The following is an 18,384-nucleotide window of genomic DNA, read 5'->3' as shown; positions in this document are numbered from 1 at the left end:
AAGTTCTTTTAAGAGATTCCTGGATAGGTAGATGGAGCTTAGAAAAATAGAGGTAATTTCTAAGGTAAGGACATGTTCAGCACAGCTTTGTGGGCTGAAGGGCCTGTATTGTGCTGTAGGTTTTCTGTGGTTCTATGTTTCTACCACCAATCTTTTCATTGATGGCCAACTGACTAACTCATCTATTCACATTTAAGCCTGGGTGTGCTTGTATCCTGATCAGGACATGCAGGTGTTGAAGCAAAGAAGAGGGCAAAGGTTTTGTTAGCCTTTACTGGAAAAGGATTTGAAAATATCAAGTAGGAAATCTTATAATTGTACAAGGCCTTGGTGAATTCAGACATGTACTGTTTTGATCTTCTTACCATGGAAGGAAATTCGTGCTATAGAGGGAGTGTAGCTGATTCACTAGTCTTGTTCGAGGAGTGGTTTATTTGCTGTTTAACATAGAAACATAAAAAACCTACAGCACAATACAGGCCCTTCGGCCCACAAAGTTGTGCCAAACATGTCCGTACCTTAGAAATTAGTAGGGTTACCCATAGCCCTCTACTTTTCTAAGCTCCATGTACCTATCCAAAAGTCTTTTAAAAAAACCCTGTCGTATCTGCCTCCACTACCGTTGCTGGTAGCCCATTCCACACACTCACCACTCTGTGTAAAAAAACTTACCCCTGACATCTCCATACTTACTTCCAAGCACCTTAAAACTATGCCCTCTTATGCTAGCCATTTCAGCCCTGAGGAAAAGCCTCTGACTATCCACATGATCAATGCCTCTCATTATCTTGTACACCTCCATCAGGTCACCTCTCATCCTCTGTCACTCCAAGGAGAAAAGGTCGAGTTCACTCACCCTATTCTCAAAAGGCCTGCTCCCCAATCCAAGCAACATCCTTGTAAATCTCTTCTGCACCTTTCTATGATTTCCACATCCTTCCTGTAGTGAGGTGACCAGAGCTGAGCACAGTACTCCAAGTGGGGTCTGACCAGGGTCCTATTTACCTGCAACATAACCTCTCGGCTCCGAAGGAAAGGTTGAGCAGACTAGATTATATTCTCTGGAGTTTAGAAGAATGTTAGGACATCTCATCAAAACATACTAAATTCTTAAAGCACCTTCCAGGCTGGATACATGAAAGCTGATTTATCTGGCTGAGGAGTCCTTTGAAACTAAGATAACGGTAAACCAGTTGAACTCTCTAACTGGAAGAGCTGTGGAAGATTGGTCATGGTCTTTCAAGTCAGAGACTGGCAGATATCTGGACATTAAAGGAATCAGATATATGGAGATAGTGCAGAAAAGTTGTACTGAAGTCAAAGGCCAATCTGATCCTCTTGGCAGAGTAGGCTCAAGGGCTGGTTGGCCAATTCTTCAACGCCTTATGTATCCCAGAGAAGGATTTAGTTACAAACCCCTTCTCACCATGAAACTGTGGAAAATCTCTCAATGTGTGGATATTTTAGAGACAAACCTGCTTCCTTATGTTATTCTACTATATTCTATGTTTCTACTATATTTTACTTTACTCTACTATACCATACTATATTCTACTATATTCATTTGCTAAACAAATTTACGATTTATTTTCAATTTGTACATGTTCAGTGCAGTCCTGAGCTGAGAATACGGGTTAATATCTGGCTCAGTGGAAGCCTGATTCACAGGACAGCTGGTGTTTCCTGGAACTGTATATTTGCTCATTTCAAACAGTTTAGATCAATGTAATCCTTATCTTTGCTTTCCTGCCAACTGAGATCTTTGGTTAAACCTGTCCAATCCTCATCAGGTGATGGGGGGAATTTCCATTTTACAACCTTTCCTGTAGTCTCCGTACTTATCTGGTTTTGTTCTGTAGTCCATGTAGTCCTCATTAGCTTTGAATTGGTCTACTCTGAAAGTTACTCAAATTTTTTTCAATGTTATTATTAAATTCTTCTGGCAATAAAGTTGGATTAATCTTATGTTTAACTAACATTTGCTGATGAGAGGATCCACTATGCAATCCTCGTTGCACAGACTTCTGGCAGGAACCCACAACGGGGTAGTCCCATATTAACTTAGAGCTAGTGCTTTATCTGCTTGGCTCCAGGGGGATATTATTGTATTCATTTAATGAGACCTGCTGTGTAATTGCAGTTTTAGGACATTTTTATATTAGGAAGATTGCAGAGTTCAGAAAACAAAATTGTTCACATTTCTGCTAACCCACCAGTACCCTGAACAAGTTTGGAATAGTTCCTGCTGCTTATGCCTTTTAACCCTTTAGTTTTTGCCATATAAATGATAGATAATCCCAGCTGCCAAAATAACTTTTCATCAGATGCATTTCTTCAAATGAACGTTGAAAAATCTCTTTTCAGTCTGAATACTTGTGGTACTATTGTATCCAGCATTTATTTGTAGTGTTTCATAAAATTATGCATGGTCCACATTTTGCTATGTTGAACTTTCTCTGGTGTTGGGGACAAAATTTAATCCAATCCCACCACTTAAAATCATATTAGCTGATCATCATCTCAGTGTTATTTGGGGATGGTTGCTGTTCAAATAATACCACAAGCAAGTGAAGATACTTCAAAAGTATGCAATTGATATAAAGAGTTGGTTGATATTATGCCACTGGATAGAAATACAAGCTTTCATTGTGCTTTCCAGCAATTACTTCTTCACAAGGGGTTGCTTTTGAAGAAGACAAACACATAAATGTTGACAAGGATATTACCAGGACTAGAACACTTGAGCTGTGAGGAGAGGACTTGACAGATGGGCATAGATCATGTGGTCACAGACTTTTTCTTGGGAAAATCTAAGACTAGAGGGCATAGGTTTAAAGTGATAAGCTTAGATAAGGGAAAGATTTAAAGGGAACCTGAGGGGCAAAAGGTAGTAGGTGTATGGAATGAGCTGCCAGAGGAGTGGTAAAGGTGAGTGCAATTAAACAGATAGAGGAGATTTAGAGAGATATGGGTCAAAGGTAAGAAATGGTAATAGCTCAGATAGTCAACTTGTTTGGCATAGACAGGCTTGATTTTATGCTGCATAACGTTATGACTCTGAGGTCAATGCTGAAACCACTTATTTTCTCAATGACATAGACATATGTGTACAGGGCACAGCTTCCACTTGGTTGACAGCACAAGATCTGGAGGCTTAATGAACTAAGAGGAAGATATTAATAGACTTTATGTAGATATAAACAGAAGTGAATGGAAGGTGGCAGGTGAAAGTAAACTCAGAAAAAATATTACATTTAAACAAGCAAGAATTCTCCCACTAAGCATTCAGTACACTTTAGCAACACTGTGACCACTTTGCACTAAAATTACTTTTTGTTCTAATTGTGTTTTCTTGACAAAATTATGTATAATTTATGTTTTTTTGTGAATGCTCCTTATATTATGCTATGCGCTTGTGATGGCACTGTAAGTACGTTTTTTTGTGATACTTGTGAATATGACATTAAAATTTACTTTGATATTATATTCCACTATTCTACTACAAGATTACCACGGTTAGGTCCCAGGGACAAGGAGGGCAATAGAGTCATAGAGCACTACAGCATAGAAAAAGACCCTTCTGCCCATCTAGTCTGTGCTAAACTTATTCTACCTAGTCTGATTGAGCTGCATCTGGACCATAAATGGTCATGTTCCTCCCATCCTTGTACTAATCCAAACTTCCCTTAAATGTTGCAATCAAAACTAATATAAATATAAACTAGATGGCATAAACAGATAATTTGAGGGTATTATGTGCAACAATCATTGTAAGTGGCAAGAAAAGCACCCCAAAAATTAAAGCATTCTGCATTTACAGATAGGGACAAAGAGGACAAGAACAAGGATGTCACAATGAATCTCTATAAACTGTTTCAGGCACAGCCAGAGAAGTGTGACCAGTTTATTCATCACCTTTTAGGACAGATGTGAAGGCTGTTGGAGTGGGTATAAAAGAGATTCACTGGAGTGGTTCTAGGAATAGGGGTCATGTGGATAGAATGGAGAAGCTGGGGCCGTTCCTGAAACAGAATGTTACATGTACTGAGGTATAGTGACAAAATTTGTTCTACATGGCATCCTTACAGATCACTCATTGCAACAGTGCACTGAAGTAGTAGAAGGAAATATAACAGTGGGTAGAAGCAGTTCTTCAACCTAGTGATAAGTCCTTTGTGTCTTTTTTATCTTTTGGCCATTGGGAGGGGGGAGGAGAGAGAATATCCAGGGCAGTTTGGTCTTTGATTGTGATTGTTGGTTGCTTTATCGAAGCAGCAAGTGTAGACTGAGTCTGTGGAGGAGAGGCTGGTTTCTGTGATGTGCTGAACAGTGTCTACAACTCTGCAATTTCTTGCAGACTAGGGCACAACAGCTGCCACAGCAAGCTGAGCTGCATCTGGATAGGATGATTTATATGATGCATTAATAAAGCTGGACAGGGTTAAAGGGGACATGCTACATTTGTTTAGTGTCCTGAGGAAGTAAAGTTGCTCAAAGTTCAAAGTAAATTTAATATCAAAGTACATGCATGTCACCATATACTACTTCGAGATTAATTTTCTTAGTGGCATCCAGGGTACAACAAAGAAATGCAATAAAATCAATAGAAAAGTTATGCCAAGCCAAGACTGGCAAACAACCAATATGCAAAAGAAGACCAAACTGTGCAAATACAAAAAACCTAAATAAATAACACTGGGAACATGAGTTGTAGAGTCTTGAAAGTGAGTCCGTAGGGTGTGGAATCAGTTCAGAGTTGGGGTGAATGAAGTTATTCATGTTGATGAGCTTGGTTGCGGCATCAACGTGATTAGATCAGAATCGAATCTTGGTGACGTTCACTCTTAGGAACATGAAGCTATCAACCCTCTGGACTTAAGCATCATTGATATAAACAGGAGAATATGCAGTCACCACCCACCATTCTGAAGTCAATGACAAAATTTTGCTGACATTGAAGAAAGGATTGTTATGACAAAATGTCACCAAGCTCTCTATTTCTTTCCTTTCCTCTGACTCATTGTTATTTGTGATATGGCCTGCTATGGTGTTATCATTTGCAAGCATAAAGTGTAAATCGCATCAGTGAATTCAGTGCCGGTTTCCCTGATGTGCCGAGCCATGTCCACAACTCTCTGTAGTTTCTTGCTATCACAGTGGCCCTGTAATCCTGCCACACAAAAAAAATCAGATTTACATATGTATATAAAATATATATGTATGGATTATAGAAAAATGGGGAGCTATGTAGGAGGGAAGGGTTAGACTGATCTTAGACCAGGTTACAAGTTCAACATAACATGATAGGCCAAAGGGCCTGTACTGTGCTGTAATGTTATGTCGGGAATAGTAAACTTATTTCTGATACAAGCTTTGATAGTGTGTACTTTGACTTTAGAGCTGTGATGCATGTCTGAGTAAATGCTTCTTAAATATCATTAGTGTATCTACAGGCAGTCCCCGGGTTATGTACGAGTTCCGTTCCTGAGTCCGTCTTTAAGTCAGATTTGTACGTAAGTCGGAACAAGTACATCCGGTAGTCAGTCAGATGTTTGTCTTGGTATATATTTTACCTTTCTATGCATATAAAACACTTAAGAAACATATGCATTCCAATAATTAAACCACTGCGTTGCTTAGTAATAATTGTAGCTTTCATCGGGGCAGGGCGTTTCACATGCTCCACTATTTTCACTTTATCCTTTAAAATTGTTCTGATCGTTGACCGACTGTAGCCCAATGCTTTTCCATTGACCAATGGCATTCCACCTCTTTCCAAACACTTTATTATTTCCACTTTATTTTCAATTGCGATTGCTTCCTGTTAGTGGAACAGAAACACTGCGGGTGGCGGGTCCCGAGCTGCGCCCGCTCCTGAGGTCCGCTACGTCCTAAGGACCACCGCACTGAAAGAGGCTAAATGGGACAAGTGGGGGCTGTGCTGGGTTTGGGTATTTGAACCTCTACAATATCCCGCATGGGAATTTAAACTGGAGGTGGCAGTGTTTTTTTACGAGGTCGAGTTGCGAGCTCGACATCAACCCGGCATGGATGGTACGGGAGTCACTGGATCGACATCAACCCGGCACGGGAACAGTCTGTCACTGGATCGAATTTGAGCCCGGCGCTGATCTCACTGCACCACCAGCCAACCGAAATGGGTGGGGTGCAGGGTCAGGGTGAATCTTACTACGAAAAACTTAAGCCAAACACAAAGTTAAACACTCAACACAGTGTCAACGGCAACAACTTAAAATGGCATTCTCCTTCCTTGGTTTGTAAGCATGAGTTGTCCGTAAATCGGACGTTCGTAACTCGGGGGCTGCCTGTACTTCCAACTCCCCAGTGGCACATTCCATTCGTCTTTCTCTCTGCGTAGAAGAGAGGGCTAGGGGATATGGATGGAATTAATTGCAACCATTTAGAGTCATAGAATCATGCAGCATGAAAACAGGCCATTTGGCCCATCCTGTTCATGCTTACCAGGAGTCATCCTTCCCTATTAATCTTATCTCCCAGCACCTGGTCCATAACCTTCTATACCTAAGTGATTCAAATCCAGTTCTTATATGCTGTTAGTGACCCAGCTTCAACCTCTCTGTCATGCAGTGCAGTCCAGGTCTTTAATAGCCATTAGAATTGAGATGTAACGTGTTTATTGAAGCATGACTTTTGTGAAAAGAAAGAGAAGACGAAAGAAACTGCTCACCTTTAGGTCAGGTTTTAGCTTAGTATTACTTAAAGAGCAGCCAGTGACACATTATCAATTGTTGTGAAGGCCAATGGCATAAATAACATCATGCTGATCCTCAGTAGGAATTACTGCAGTCCAGTCTTTTGGGAGTTCTCTGGTGAAAATCGACCTCTGCCAGAAGCATGAAATGGGCTCACAAAGATCGTCAACCTAAGGAGGGCTGCCACGTTCACCCGTTTACTGCCTTTGTCTTGGGGAAGCTCTTTGTGCTCGCTGTGCTGGAAGCTGACATTGATCCAATGAACCTAATGGCATCCTCCCTTGCTGCAGCATTTCTTTGATGCTGTGATGTTGAGCTTCAATATCATATTAAGACTTAACTCATACCTCAACCATTGTCAGTTAGTACAATACTGAAATATGCCTGATTAATCGTAAATAATTCTTGTTCATCTCTTTGTAGGTTGTGCAGTCTCACACTGAAGAAACTTACTGTACTGAAAGAACTTGACAAGGATCTGAACTCTGTGGTAATTGGTGTTAAAATGCAGGTAGGCTTCTCATCATTTTTATCTAAAGGAGACACCGGCGTGTGACTTAGCTTTTGATTGGTAACAAGGATTAAAAAACAGCAAACAGAAAGTTGTTCAGTTGTTCCCAAATGGATCAGTAGGCTAATTAAAGAAGCATTAGGAGAAAGGGAATATATCCAATGCTGTCTAGCAGAGAGGAGGTATTAATTGGTCTGAGTATTTAAGGATAGAAAGAGTGATTAAAAAGAGGTAAAGGTTTTGTTGTGTAATAAAGTGGGATATGAGAGCAGATGCAACCATCTGAACATTTTTTCTATAACAACCGAAGAAAATTGTCAGACAGGACATTAAGATATACAAGCTTTGTTAAAATTGACTACGCGTCGCTGCTAGATGCTGCATGGCTGATAGTAGGTGAGAATTTTATAACTAAATTGGTTACCAGTAGTTCCTGATAAATACATCTCTATGGTTTTGATGGTAATTAAACTCATTTTTTTTTTCTCAAAGATGCAACTAATAAGAAATAGATCTCTTTAAGAGGGAAGCTGGATTTTAGGGAATTTGGAGAGGCATAAGGTGTGGATTGATTGTTCCTCTTTCTGAATAACAAGAATATTCATTCCAAGTGGAAGCAATTTAATTTAGATGTAGAAGAAAACAGCAAAGCAGTATCATAGAAGGGCTGAAAGGGTTGGTGCTCAGCTCATATGATAGATAGATAGATACTTTATTCATCCCCAAGGGGAAATTCAACATTTTTCCAGTGTCCCATACACTTATTATAGCAAAACTAATTACATGCAGTATTTAATTCAGTATAAATATGATATGCATCTAAAATCACCCTCCCAAAAAGCATTAATAAATAGCTTTTAAAAAGTTCTTAAATAGTTTACTAAAGTGCATTGAGTGGTAACTTAAGCTCAATCCTAACCCCGGCACTTAACATGTCTTGCCCCTGGTGGTTGAATTGTAGAGCTATATATTGGATAGTGTGATCTTGGGCTGTTTAATCTGAAGATTTGCTAGAGCCTCAATACCAGCTAGGTTAGCAAAAAAAATGAAGGCTGTGAAAAATCAAGCTGTTCACCACAGCATACATATTTAATGTATATAATTTGCTCATGCATTCTCTAAAGATAATCAATCTGTGTGAGAGGCATTTGCAAATCACTTAATACCTGCCTCCCTACAGGTTATTTCAGAGCCACAGGACATCTCACAGCCTCTGAATATTACCTTTTAAAGAATAGACATTGCTGTGATATACAAGATGCTGCAGTCAGCTTGTATGCTGCAAGCACCTACAAACGATGATGTATTTTCACATTCATTTTTGAGTTGTGGATATCATCATCAAGGCCAACGTTTATTGTCTTTCACTAATTTCCCTTGAGATGAGATGGTGAGATACTTTATTGAATCACAGCAGGCTTTCTGGTGCAGGTCTTCCCTCTATGCTGATGTGGTGGGAGTTCCAGGAATTAGATCCAGTAACAACCAAGTAAGAGTGGCATACATCCAATTCTGGATAGAACACAGGTAGACAGGATGCTGAAGAAGGCGTTCAGTATGCTTGCATCATTTGTCAGGGCAGTTGAATACAAGAGCTGGGACATCATGTTGCAACTGCAGAAGCTATTCTTGAGACCAGGTGAAGTATTATATTCAGTTCTGGTCCGGCTATAGGAAGGATGTTATTAAGCTGGAAATGGATGTAGAAACAATTCTCAAGGATGATGCCAGGATTAGAAGGCTTGAACTAAACTGGTAACTTGGACAGACTGGTTCTGTTTTTGAGCACAGGAGGCTGAGTGGTGACCTTATGGAGGTACGTGAGATCATGAGGGAGGTAGAAAAGCTGGATTTTTTCCCAGGGTAGGTGACTCTGAAACTAGAGGGGAAAGATGTAAAAGAGACTTGAGGTGCAACTTTTTCCGCACAGTGGGTAGTGGGTGTATGGAGCAAGCTGCCAAAGGACATTGTAGAGGTGAATAAATTATGTTTAAAAGATGTTTAGATTAACAAGGAGATGGAAAATATTTTGAGGGATATGGGCTAAATGCAGGGACTGGATAGGTAGACATCTTGGTTGGTGTGGATGAGTTGATTCAAAGGGTCTGTTTCAGTGTTGTATGACTATGACTGTACGCGTAGCTAAGGCTGATACCGTAGTCCTCTTGCTAGTGGATTGTGAAGTTGGGAAGCATTGTTCAAGTGCTGAGGATTTGCAATCTGCTGAGGGCCAGGTCAGTGCTACTCAGGTCGAGTGACCAAGTTAAATACAAGAAGTCCAGGTATGATCTCTGGAAAGCCATCTCACATGCAAAGTACCAATTCTGGACCAAACTTGAATCGCTGAAGGATGCTCGACTGCTGTGACAGGGCTTGAATGCTATCACCTCCTTTCAAAGTGATACCAAGCAATATAGGTAACAACAGGGCTTTGCATCAAGAAGAGCTTAATGCCTTTTATGTTTGTTTTAACCGTCAGGACATTGAGGCACCTTCACAAACTCCCACAGAGCCCAATGACCTTGTTATTTCAGTCTCTGAGGTGAACATGAGAACATCCTTCAAGGGGGTGAACTCATGGGAAGCATCTGACCCAGAAAGGGTACCTGGCTGAGTACTAAAGACCTGGGCTGATCAACTGGCTGGGGTGTTCACCGATATCTCTAACCTCTCACTTTGGCAGTCTGAGGTACTCACCTATTTCAAGCAGGCTTCAATTATACCAATGCCTGAGGAGAATGTGGTAACCTGCCTGAAGGACTATCATCCAGTAGTACTTACACCCACTGTGATGAAGTGCTTTGAGAAGTTGATGGTAAAATATATCAACTCCTTCCTGTGAAGTGACTTGGATCCATTTCAATTTGCCTACTGTCACAACCGATCAACAGCAGGTGCCATTTCATTGACTTCTTCACTCAACGCTGGAATATCTGGAGAACGAAGATGCATACATCGGGATGCTTTTCAATGACTCTAGCATGGCATTCAATACTATCATCCCCTCAAAACTAATCAATCAGCTTTAAGACCTTGGCCTCAATACCTCCTTGTGCAATTGGATCATTGATTTCCTCACTTGCAGACCCCAGTCAGTTTGGATTGGTAGCAACATCTCCTCCACAATCTTTCTCAGCACAGGTGCACCACAAAGCTGTGTGCTTAGCCCCCTGTGACTTCAGGAGAAGGAAACCAGAGGTCCATGAGTCATTCTTCATCGGGGGATCAGAGGTGTAGAGAGTCAGCAACTATAAACTCCTCTCTGTTGTAATTTTAGAGTATTTGTCCTGGGTCCAGCATTTATATGAATGGTGATGACAGTACTTTTTTTTTCGAAGTTTGCAAAGATTTGGGTTTGTTATCTAAAACTTTGACAAACTTCTATGGATGGGTGGTGGAGAGTATATTGACTGGCTGCATCACAGTTTACATATGGAAACACCAATGTCACTGAATGGAAAAGCCTACAAAAAGTAATGGATATGGCTCAGTCCATGACAGGTAAAGCCCTTCCACTATGGAGTACATCTACACGAAGAGCTGTCACAGGAAAGCAGCATCAATCATCAAGAACCGCCACCATCCAGGCCATGCTCTCTTCTCACTGCTGCCATCAGGAAGAAGGCATAGGAGCCTCAGGACTCACAGCACCAGCTTCAGGAACAGTTCTTACCCCTCAACCATGAGGCGCTTGAACCAAAAGGGATAACTTCACTCAACTTTGCTCACCTATCACTGAACTGTTCCCACAACCTGTGGACTCACTTTTAATGACTCTTCATCTCATGTGCTCAATATTTATTGTTTGTGTATTTGTTTCTGTATTTATTAATTATTATTATTTTTCCCCTTTTGTATTTGCATTTTTTTGCATATTGGTTGTTGTCTTTCCTGTTGTTTGATTCTATTGTGTTTCTTGTATTTGCTGTTTATGCCTGCAAGAAAATGAATCTCAGGATCTTATATGGTGACATACGTGTAGTTTGATAATAAATTTACTTTGAACTTTGACAGGTAACTGCAGTTCCTTTTGTGTGCATGCACACAATAGCCACAGGTGGATGGAATGAATGGTTTTGTAGGTGGGTGCCAATCAAGTCAATTATGCTCATCCTGACAAATGGGGAGTGTTCTCTCAGTCCCTTGACTTCTGCCTTGTGTTTATTGGGAAAGCTTTGGTGAATCACAATACTGCTCTTCAATAACCACAGTGTTTATGTAGCTCTTCCAATGATGGGGGGGGGACTTCGAAGTTGAGTTTATTGTCATGTGCACAGGGGCAATGAAAAGCTTACTTGCAGCATCATCACAGGCACATAGCATTATATAAGCAGCATTCATGAGAAAATCGTAAACATAAATTATGTACATATTTTACAAGAAGGAACACAATTAAGATTAACAAAAGTCCATTTCAGTGCAAACCGATCAAAGTGTCATAGTGTTACTGAAGTGTAGTGACTATGGTTTTGTCAGCTTGTTCTGAACAATCCACTGCCCCATTACTCAGAATCAGAATCAGGTTTAATATCACGGGCATATGTCGTGAAATTTGTTAAGGTTACGGCAGCCATGCAGTGAAATACATGATAAATAAATATAGAGGATGTTTATGTCTATTAAATAGTTAAGTTAAACTAAGTAGCAAAAAAAAAACAGAAATAAAAAAGTAGTGAGGTAGTGTTCATGAGATCAATGTCCATTTAGAAATCGGATGGCAGAGGGGAAGAAGCTGTTCCTGAATCGCTGTGCCTCCTTCCTGACGGTAACAAGGAGAAAAGGGCATGTCCCGGGTGGTGGGGATCCTTAATGATGGATGCCACCTACCTTAGACACTGCTCCTTGAACATGTCTTGGATACTATGGAGGCTGGTACCCATGATGGAGCCGACTAAGTTTACGAGTTTCTGCAACTTACTTCGGTCCTGTTCAGTAGCCGCCCTCCCCACCCCCCATTCCAGACAGTGATGCAGTCAGTCAGAATGCTCTCCATAGTATGTTTGTCGAAGTTTTGGAGTGTTTTAGTTGACAAACCAAATCTTCTCAAACTCCTAATGAAATATAGCCACTGTCTTGCCTTTTTTCATAGCTGCAGCAATATGTTGTGTCCAGATTAGGTTCTGGATGTTGACACCCAGGAACTTGAAATGACTCACATTTTCCCCCTTTTTGCATTATTTAGGTCTACTCAGGTCAAGTGACCAAGTTAAATACAAGAGGTCCAGGTATGATCTCTGGAAACCCATCTCACATGCAAAGTACCAATTCTGGACCAAACTTGAATAGTAATTTTTATGTTTTTACACTGTACTAATGCCTCAAACCACAAATGTCATAACGTGTGAGAGTCAGTGGATGTCATTTACTTGGATTTCCAGAAGGCATTTGATAGGTGTCACACATGAGGCCGCTAAACAAGATAAAATCCTGTGGCATTACAGGAAAGATACTGGCATGGATAGAGGAATGGCTGACAGGCAGGATGAAGCAAGTGGGAATAAAGAAGGCCTTTTCTGGCGGTTGTCAGTGACTAGAGGTGTTCCTCAGGGATCAGTATTGAGTTCACTACTTTTCACATTGTCAATGATTTGGATAATGTAATTGATAGCTTTGTGACAAAGTTTGATATAAAGAGCAATAATGCAACCTATAATCTAAATGAGGAGAAGGTTCAAACATCAGATTTGCACAGTCCTCTTACACGACTCCCAGAAGGTTAATTCGCAGGTTGAGTCTGTGGTGAAGAAAGCGAATGCAATGTTGACATTTATTTCAAGGGGAATAATTTTTTGGAGTATAGAAGGTTGAGGGGGGACTTGACAGAGGTATTTAAAATCATGAGGGGGATAGGTAGAGTTGACGTGGACAGGCTTTTTCCATTGAGAGTAGGGGAGATTCAAACAAGAGGACATGAGTTGAGAGTTAAGGGGCAAAAGTTTAGGGGTAACACGAGGGGGAACTTCTTTACTCAGAGAGTGGTAGCTGTGTGGAATGAGCTTCCGGTAGAAGTGGTAGAGGCAGGTTCGATTTTGTCATTTAAAAAAAATTGGATAGGTATATGGACAGGAAAGGAATGGAGGGTTATGGGCTGAGTGCAGGTAGGTGGGACTAGGTGGGAGTAAGCGTTCGGCAAAGGCTAGAAGGGCCGAGATGGCCTGTTCCCATGCTGTAATTGTTATATGGTTATATGTGTCAGTGATAATAAACCTGATTTTCACAAAGAGAAAACCTGCAGATGCTGGAAATCTGTGCATCACACACAAAATACTGGAGGAACTCAGCAGGCCAGGCAGCGTCTATGGAAAAAAGAACAGTCAACGTTTTGAGCTGAAACCCTTCGTCAGGACTGGAGAGAAAAAAGACCTGAGGTCATTGCCTACACAGAAAAATCTGAGGAGTAGATTTGAAAGGTGGGAGGAGGGGAGAGAGAAACACCAGGCGAAAGGTGAAACTTGAAGGAGGATGGGTGAAGCAAAGAGCTAAGAAGTTGATTGGTGAAAGTGACAGAAGGCCATGGAAGAAAGAGAAAAGGCGGGGGGTGGGGGGCAAGAGCACAAGAGAGAGGCGATGAGTGGGCAAGGAGGTAACATGTGAGAGGGACAAGGGGGTGGGAAATGTGAAGGGGGAAGGCATTACTGGAAGTTTGAGAAATAGATGTTTTTGCCATCAGGTTGGAGGCTACCCAAACAGAATACAAGGTGTTGTTCCTCGATCCTAAGTGCAGCCTCATCCCAACAGTGGAGGAGGCCATGGATGGGCATATCGGAATGGGAAGTGGAATTAAAATGGGTGGCTACTGGGAGATCCTGCTTGTTCTGGCGGACAAAGCATAGATGCTCGGTGAAGCAGTCTCCCAATCTATGTCATGTCTCACCAATATACAAGAGGCTACACTGGGAGCACTGAACTTAGTGTATAACCCCAACAGACTCACAGGTGAAGTGTTGCTTCACCTGGAAGGACTGTTTGGGGCCCTGAGTGGTAGTGAGGGAGGAGGTGTAGGTGTAGTGCTTGTTTCGCTTGCAAGGATAAGTGCCAGGAGGCAAATCAGTGGGGAGGGATGAATGGTCAAGGGAGTTGCATAGGGAGCAATCCCTGCAGAAAGCAGAAAGTGGAGGGGAAAATATGTTTGGTGGTGGAATCCAGTTGCAGGTGCCAGGAGTTTCAGAGAATTATGTGCTGGACGCAGAGTCTGGTGGTGTGATAGGTGAGGACAAGAGGAACCCTATCCCTAGTAGTGTGGTGGGAGGATTGGGTAAGAGCGGGAGTGCATGAAATAGAAGAGATGCAGTTAAGGGCAGCGTTGATGGTGGAGGAAGGTAAGCCCCTTTCTTTGAAAAAGGAGGACACCTCCTTCATTCTAGAATGAAAATCCTCATCCTGAGAGCAGATGTGGTGTGGCAGAGACAGAAAAATTGAGAGAAGGAGATGGTGTTTTTACAAGTACTGTAACAGGGTGGGATGAGGTATAGTCCAGATAGCTGAGAGTTGATAGCTGATAGTTAGTTAGTTTATAATAGACATTAGTGGATAAACTGTCTCTGGAGGTAGAGGCAGTGAGATCGGGAAAGGGAAGGGAGGTGTTGAAAATGGACCAGGTGAATTTGTGGGCAGGGTGGAAATTGGAGGCAAAGTTGATGAAATCGCTGAGTTCAGCATGGGTGCAGGGAGCAGCACCAATGCAGTTGTTGATGTAGCGTAGGAAAAATGTGGGACGGTCACCTGTGTAGGTGATTTGATTCATTGTGTCCATGCTAGGCCCTTTCATTGCTCTGTAATTTTAATGTTTCTTTACTTTTTCTGAACTCCATTATGTTGAACACTTCCATACTGTTTGAGGGAAGCACACTCAGATCTTGATAAGTGAAGACAGAAGTTTCTTTGGCAGTCCTTCGGGACTGACGATGACTGACTTCACTCTTTTTTTGTGGGTTGTGAGGTGGCTGATAAGGCCAGTGTCAAAACTTGTTCAGATGGGACATAAACATAAGTATACAGATACTGCAAGCTTATGTTGAGCCTTTGTAAAACATCAGTTCATCAAAAACTAGAACATGTGACCACCTGAAGCAGGACACTGTGGCAAAGGTGAAGAAGAGATTTTGTACAGTGACCTTTTGTTGAGGGAGTTGTGTTGTAATTGAGGATTGTGATTGTTCTCCATTAAGTGATGAAAGTCATGGAGAGGATCACCTGGGTGAGAGGAAAAGGAGTTTGGAGAAAAGGTCTTTTAAGAGATGGGAAGGTGATAGGGGAGAAAGGTAAGAGAATTTGTAAGTTGTATGTGTATCAATGGTCATGCAGATATTTGAAGTCAAAGGACAAAGGTCATAGAGAATGCAGCAAGAAAAGAGCCCTTCAAGCCAAATTTTCCATGCTGATCATGAAGCCAATTAAACTCGTTCCATTGACCCATATCCCTCTAAACCCTTCCTATTTGTGCATTTTTTTTCAAATCTTTTCAGTGGTCTCAACCTCAAGACCCTTTTGAATCTTTCACCTCTCACCTTAAATCTATGCCATCTGGTTGAAAGCCATTTGCCAATCCTCAGCCCACTCACTTAAGCAATCAGGATCCTCCTGTAATGTGTGTAAACATGGTTCCTGCAATGAGACCAAATAGCATGACCTTGTCCCTATTTCACCTCAATTTCTTTGAGATCATTCAGGAGAATGACAAAAAGAAATTGCAAAGCAAGATTAGGAAGTAAAGGAGGTTATCCTAACTACTTTGATAAAACCTGACATTTATTGTAGTGACCCTTGCAGTATCTTGGAATCATACCTAGAAAGCCTTAAATTTATAGCAAGGTTGGTGGTTCTTGCCATTCTGAACCATATGTAGAAAAAATTTGGGAAATAATTCTAAAATGTCACAACATCTCTCTGCATTAAACATACCCTCCAGCCCATCAACACTGTCAATTATCAGGTAAAATTTATACCAATCCCATTTCGCTCTCCCCATAAACTCATCAATTACACCCAGACTCTACCACTTATCTACGTACTAGGGGTTAATAAGAACTGTCATTTAATTCACCAACCTGCACAATTTTAAGATGTTAGAAGAAACCAAAGGACCAGGGCAAAACTCACACGGTCACAAATAAAGTGTGCAAAGTCCATCAAGATGACTGTTGTGCTTGTGACTTGGCTGTGGTCAGATTTAAATGGACTGCATGTTTTTTAACACTTTTCTTAAGTTTTGATAGGGGAATACAAAACAAATCTCTGCAAAATGCAAAATGAAGAATTGTGCACACTTAAATCTCAAGCATGGCACCTTTAAGCGGACAAAGGTATATTGCCATGGCCGTAAGAGAGGAAGGAGAGGAAGACTCCAAGCCAGGCTATACCCAGCATCTTGTTAGCAAAGGCAGTTTTTGAAGAACAAGATAGAGAACCTAAGGGCAAGATTGCTGTATCGGAGGGAACAAAGAATTGCTGCATTCTCTGCTTCAAAGAGAATTGGTTCACTCCAGACAGGCTATGTCCCTTTGTGCTGAAGGTGTCGAGCTGTGTCCCTGTGTGCTGAAGGGATCAGTTTCTGGACACCAATGTGCTGAAGGTATTGGGGCTGTGTCCCTGTGTGCTGGAGGTATCAAGCTGTGTCCCTGGGTCTTGGTCTTTGCTGGGTCCCCCAGGTGTTGAAGTGATACATGCTGCTGCATTGCTACGAGCTGAAGTGATAAGTCATGCATCTCTGTGTGCTGAAGGTATCTGTGCTGTGTCCCTGTGCATTAAATATATCGGTGCGGAGTCCGCTTTGTACTGGAAGGGATCGGTACTGTGTCCACACTGTACTGGAAGGGATCGGTACTGTGTCCACACCGTACTGGAAGGGATCGGTACGGTGTCCACACCGTACTGGAAGGGATCGGTACTGTGTCCACACCGTACTGGAAGGGATCGGTACTGTGTCCACACTGTACTGGAAGGGAACGGTGCCGTGTCCACACTGTACTGGAAGGGATCGGTACTGTGTCCACACCGTACTGGAAGGGATCGGTACTGTGTCCACACCGTACTGGAAGGGATCGGTACTGTGTCTGCACTGTACTGGAAGGGATCGGTACTGTGTCCACACCGTACTGGAAGGGATCGGTACTGTGTCCACACCGTGCTGGAAGGGATCGCTACTGTGTCCACACTGTTCTGGAAGGGAACGGTACGGTGTCCACACCGTACTGGAAGGGATCGGTACTGTGTCCACACCGTACTGGAAGGGAACGGTACGGTGTCCACACCGTACTGGAAGGGATCGGTACTGTGTCCACACCGTACTGGAAGGGAACGGTACTGTGTCCACACCGTACTGGAAGGGAACGGTACGGTGTCCACACCGTACTGGAAGGGATCGGTACTGTGTCCACACTGTTCTGGAAGGGATCGGTACTGTGACCACACTGTACTGGAAGGGATCGGTGCTGTGTCCACACTGTACTGGAAGGGATCGGTACTGTGTCCACACCGTACTGGAAGGGATCGGTACTGTGTCCACACCGTACTGGAAGGGAACGGTACGGTGTCCACACCGTAATGGAAGGGATCGGTACGGTGTCCACACCGTTCTGGAAGGGATCTGTACTGTGTCCACACCGTACTGGAAGGGATCGGTACGGTGTCCACACCGTACTGGAAGGGAATGGTACGGTGTCCACACCGTAATGGAAGGGATCGGTACGGTGTCCACACCGTACTGGAAGGGATCGGTGCTGTGTCCACACCGTACTGGAAGGGATTGGTGCTGTGTCCACACCGTACTGGAAGGGATCGGTACTGTGTCCACACCGTACTGGAAGGGATCGGTACTGTGTCCACACCGTACTGGAAGGGAACGGTACGGTGTCCACACCGTAATGGAAGGGATCGGTACGGTGTCCACACTGTTCTGGAAGGGATCGGTACTGTGTCTACACCGTACTGGAAGGGATCTGTACTGTGTCCACACTGTACTGGAAGGGATCAGTACTGTGACCACACTGTACTGGAAGGGATCGGTGCTGTGTCCACACTGTACTGGAAGGGATCGGTACTGTGTCCACACCGTACTGGAAGGGATCGGTACTGTGTCCACACCGTACTGGAAGGGAACGGTACGGTGTCCACACCGTAATGGAAGGGATCGGTACGGTG

General features: G+C 42.5%; 1 protein-coding gene across 8 annotated transcripts in view; it reads left to right on the top strand.

The window, feature by feature from the left end:
• The window catches only part of zmp:0000000755 (phosphofurin acidic cluster sorting protein 1), a 271,437-nt gene that overhangs the window by 120,314 nt on the left and 132,739 nt on the right, over window positions 1-18,384 (top strand). For 7 of the 8 annotated variants that reach the window (XM_059982538.1, XM_059982536.1, XM_059982535.1 and 4 more), the window contains one exon: window positions 7,158-7,245. The exons of the other annotated variant lie outside the window; for it this stretch is intronic. In XM_059982538.1, the coding sequence (XP_059838521.1) occupies window positions 7,158-7,245 (88 nt within the window). The remainder of the gene's footprint in view (window positions 1-7,157; window positions 7,246-18,384) is intronic. 8 annotated transcript variants of the gene reach the window in all.

Source organism: Hypanus sabinus, chromosome 10, assembly GCF_030144855.1.
Source record: "Hypanus sabinus isolate sHypSab1 chromosome 10, sHypSab1.hap1, whole genome shotgun sequence".
NCBI lineage: Eukaryota > Metazoa > Chordata > Chondrichthyes > Myliobatiformes > Dasyatidae > Hypanus > Hypanus sabinus.
This window is presented reverse-complemented; position numbering and strand designations above follow the sequence as displayed.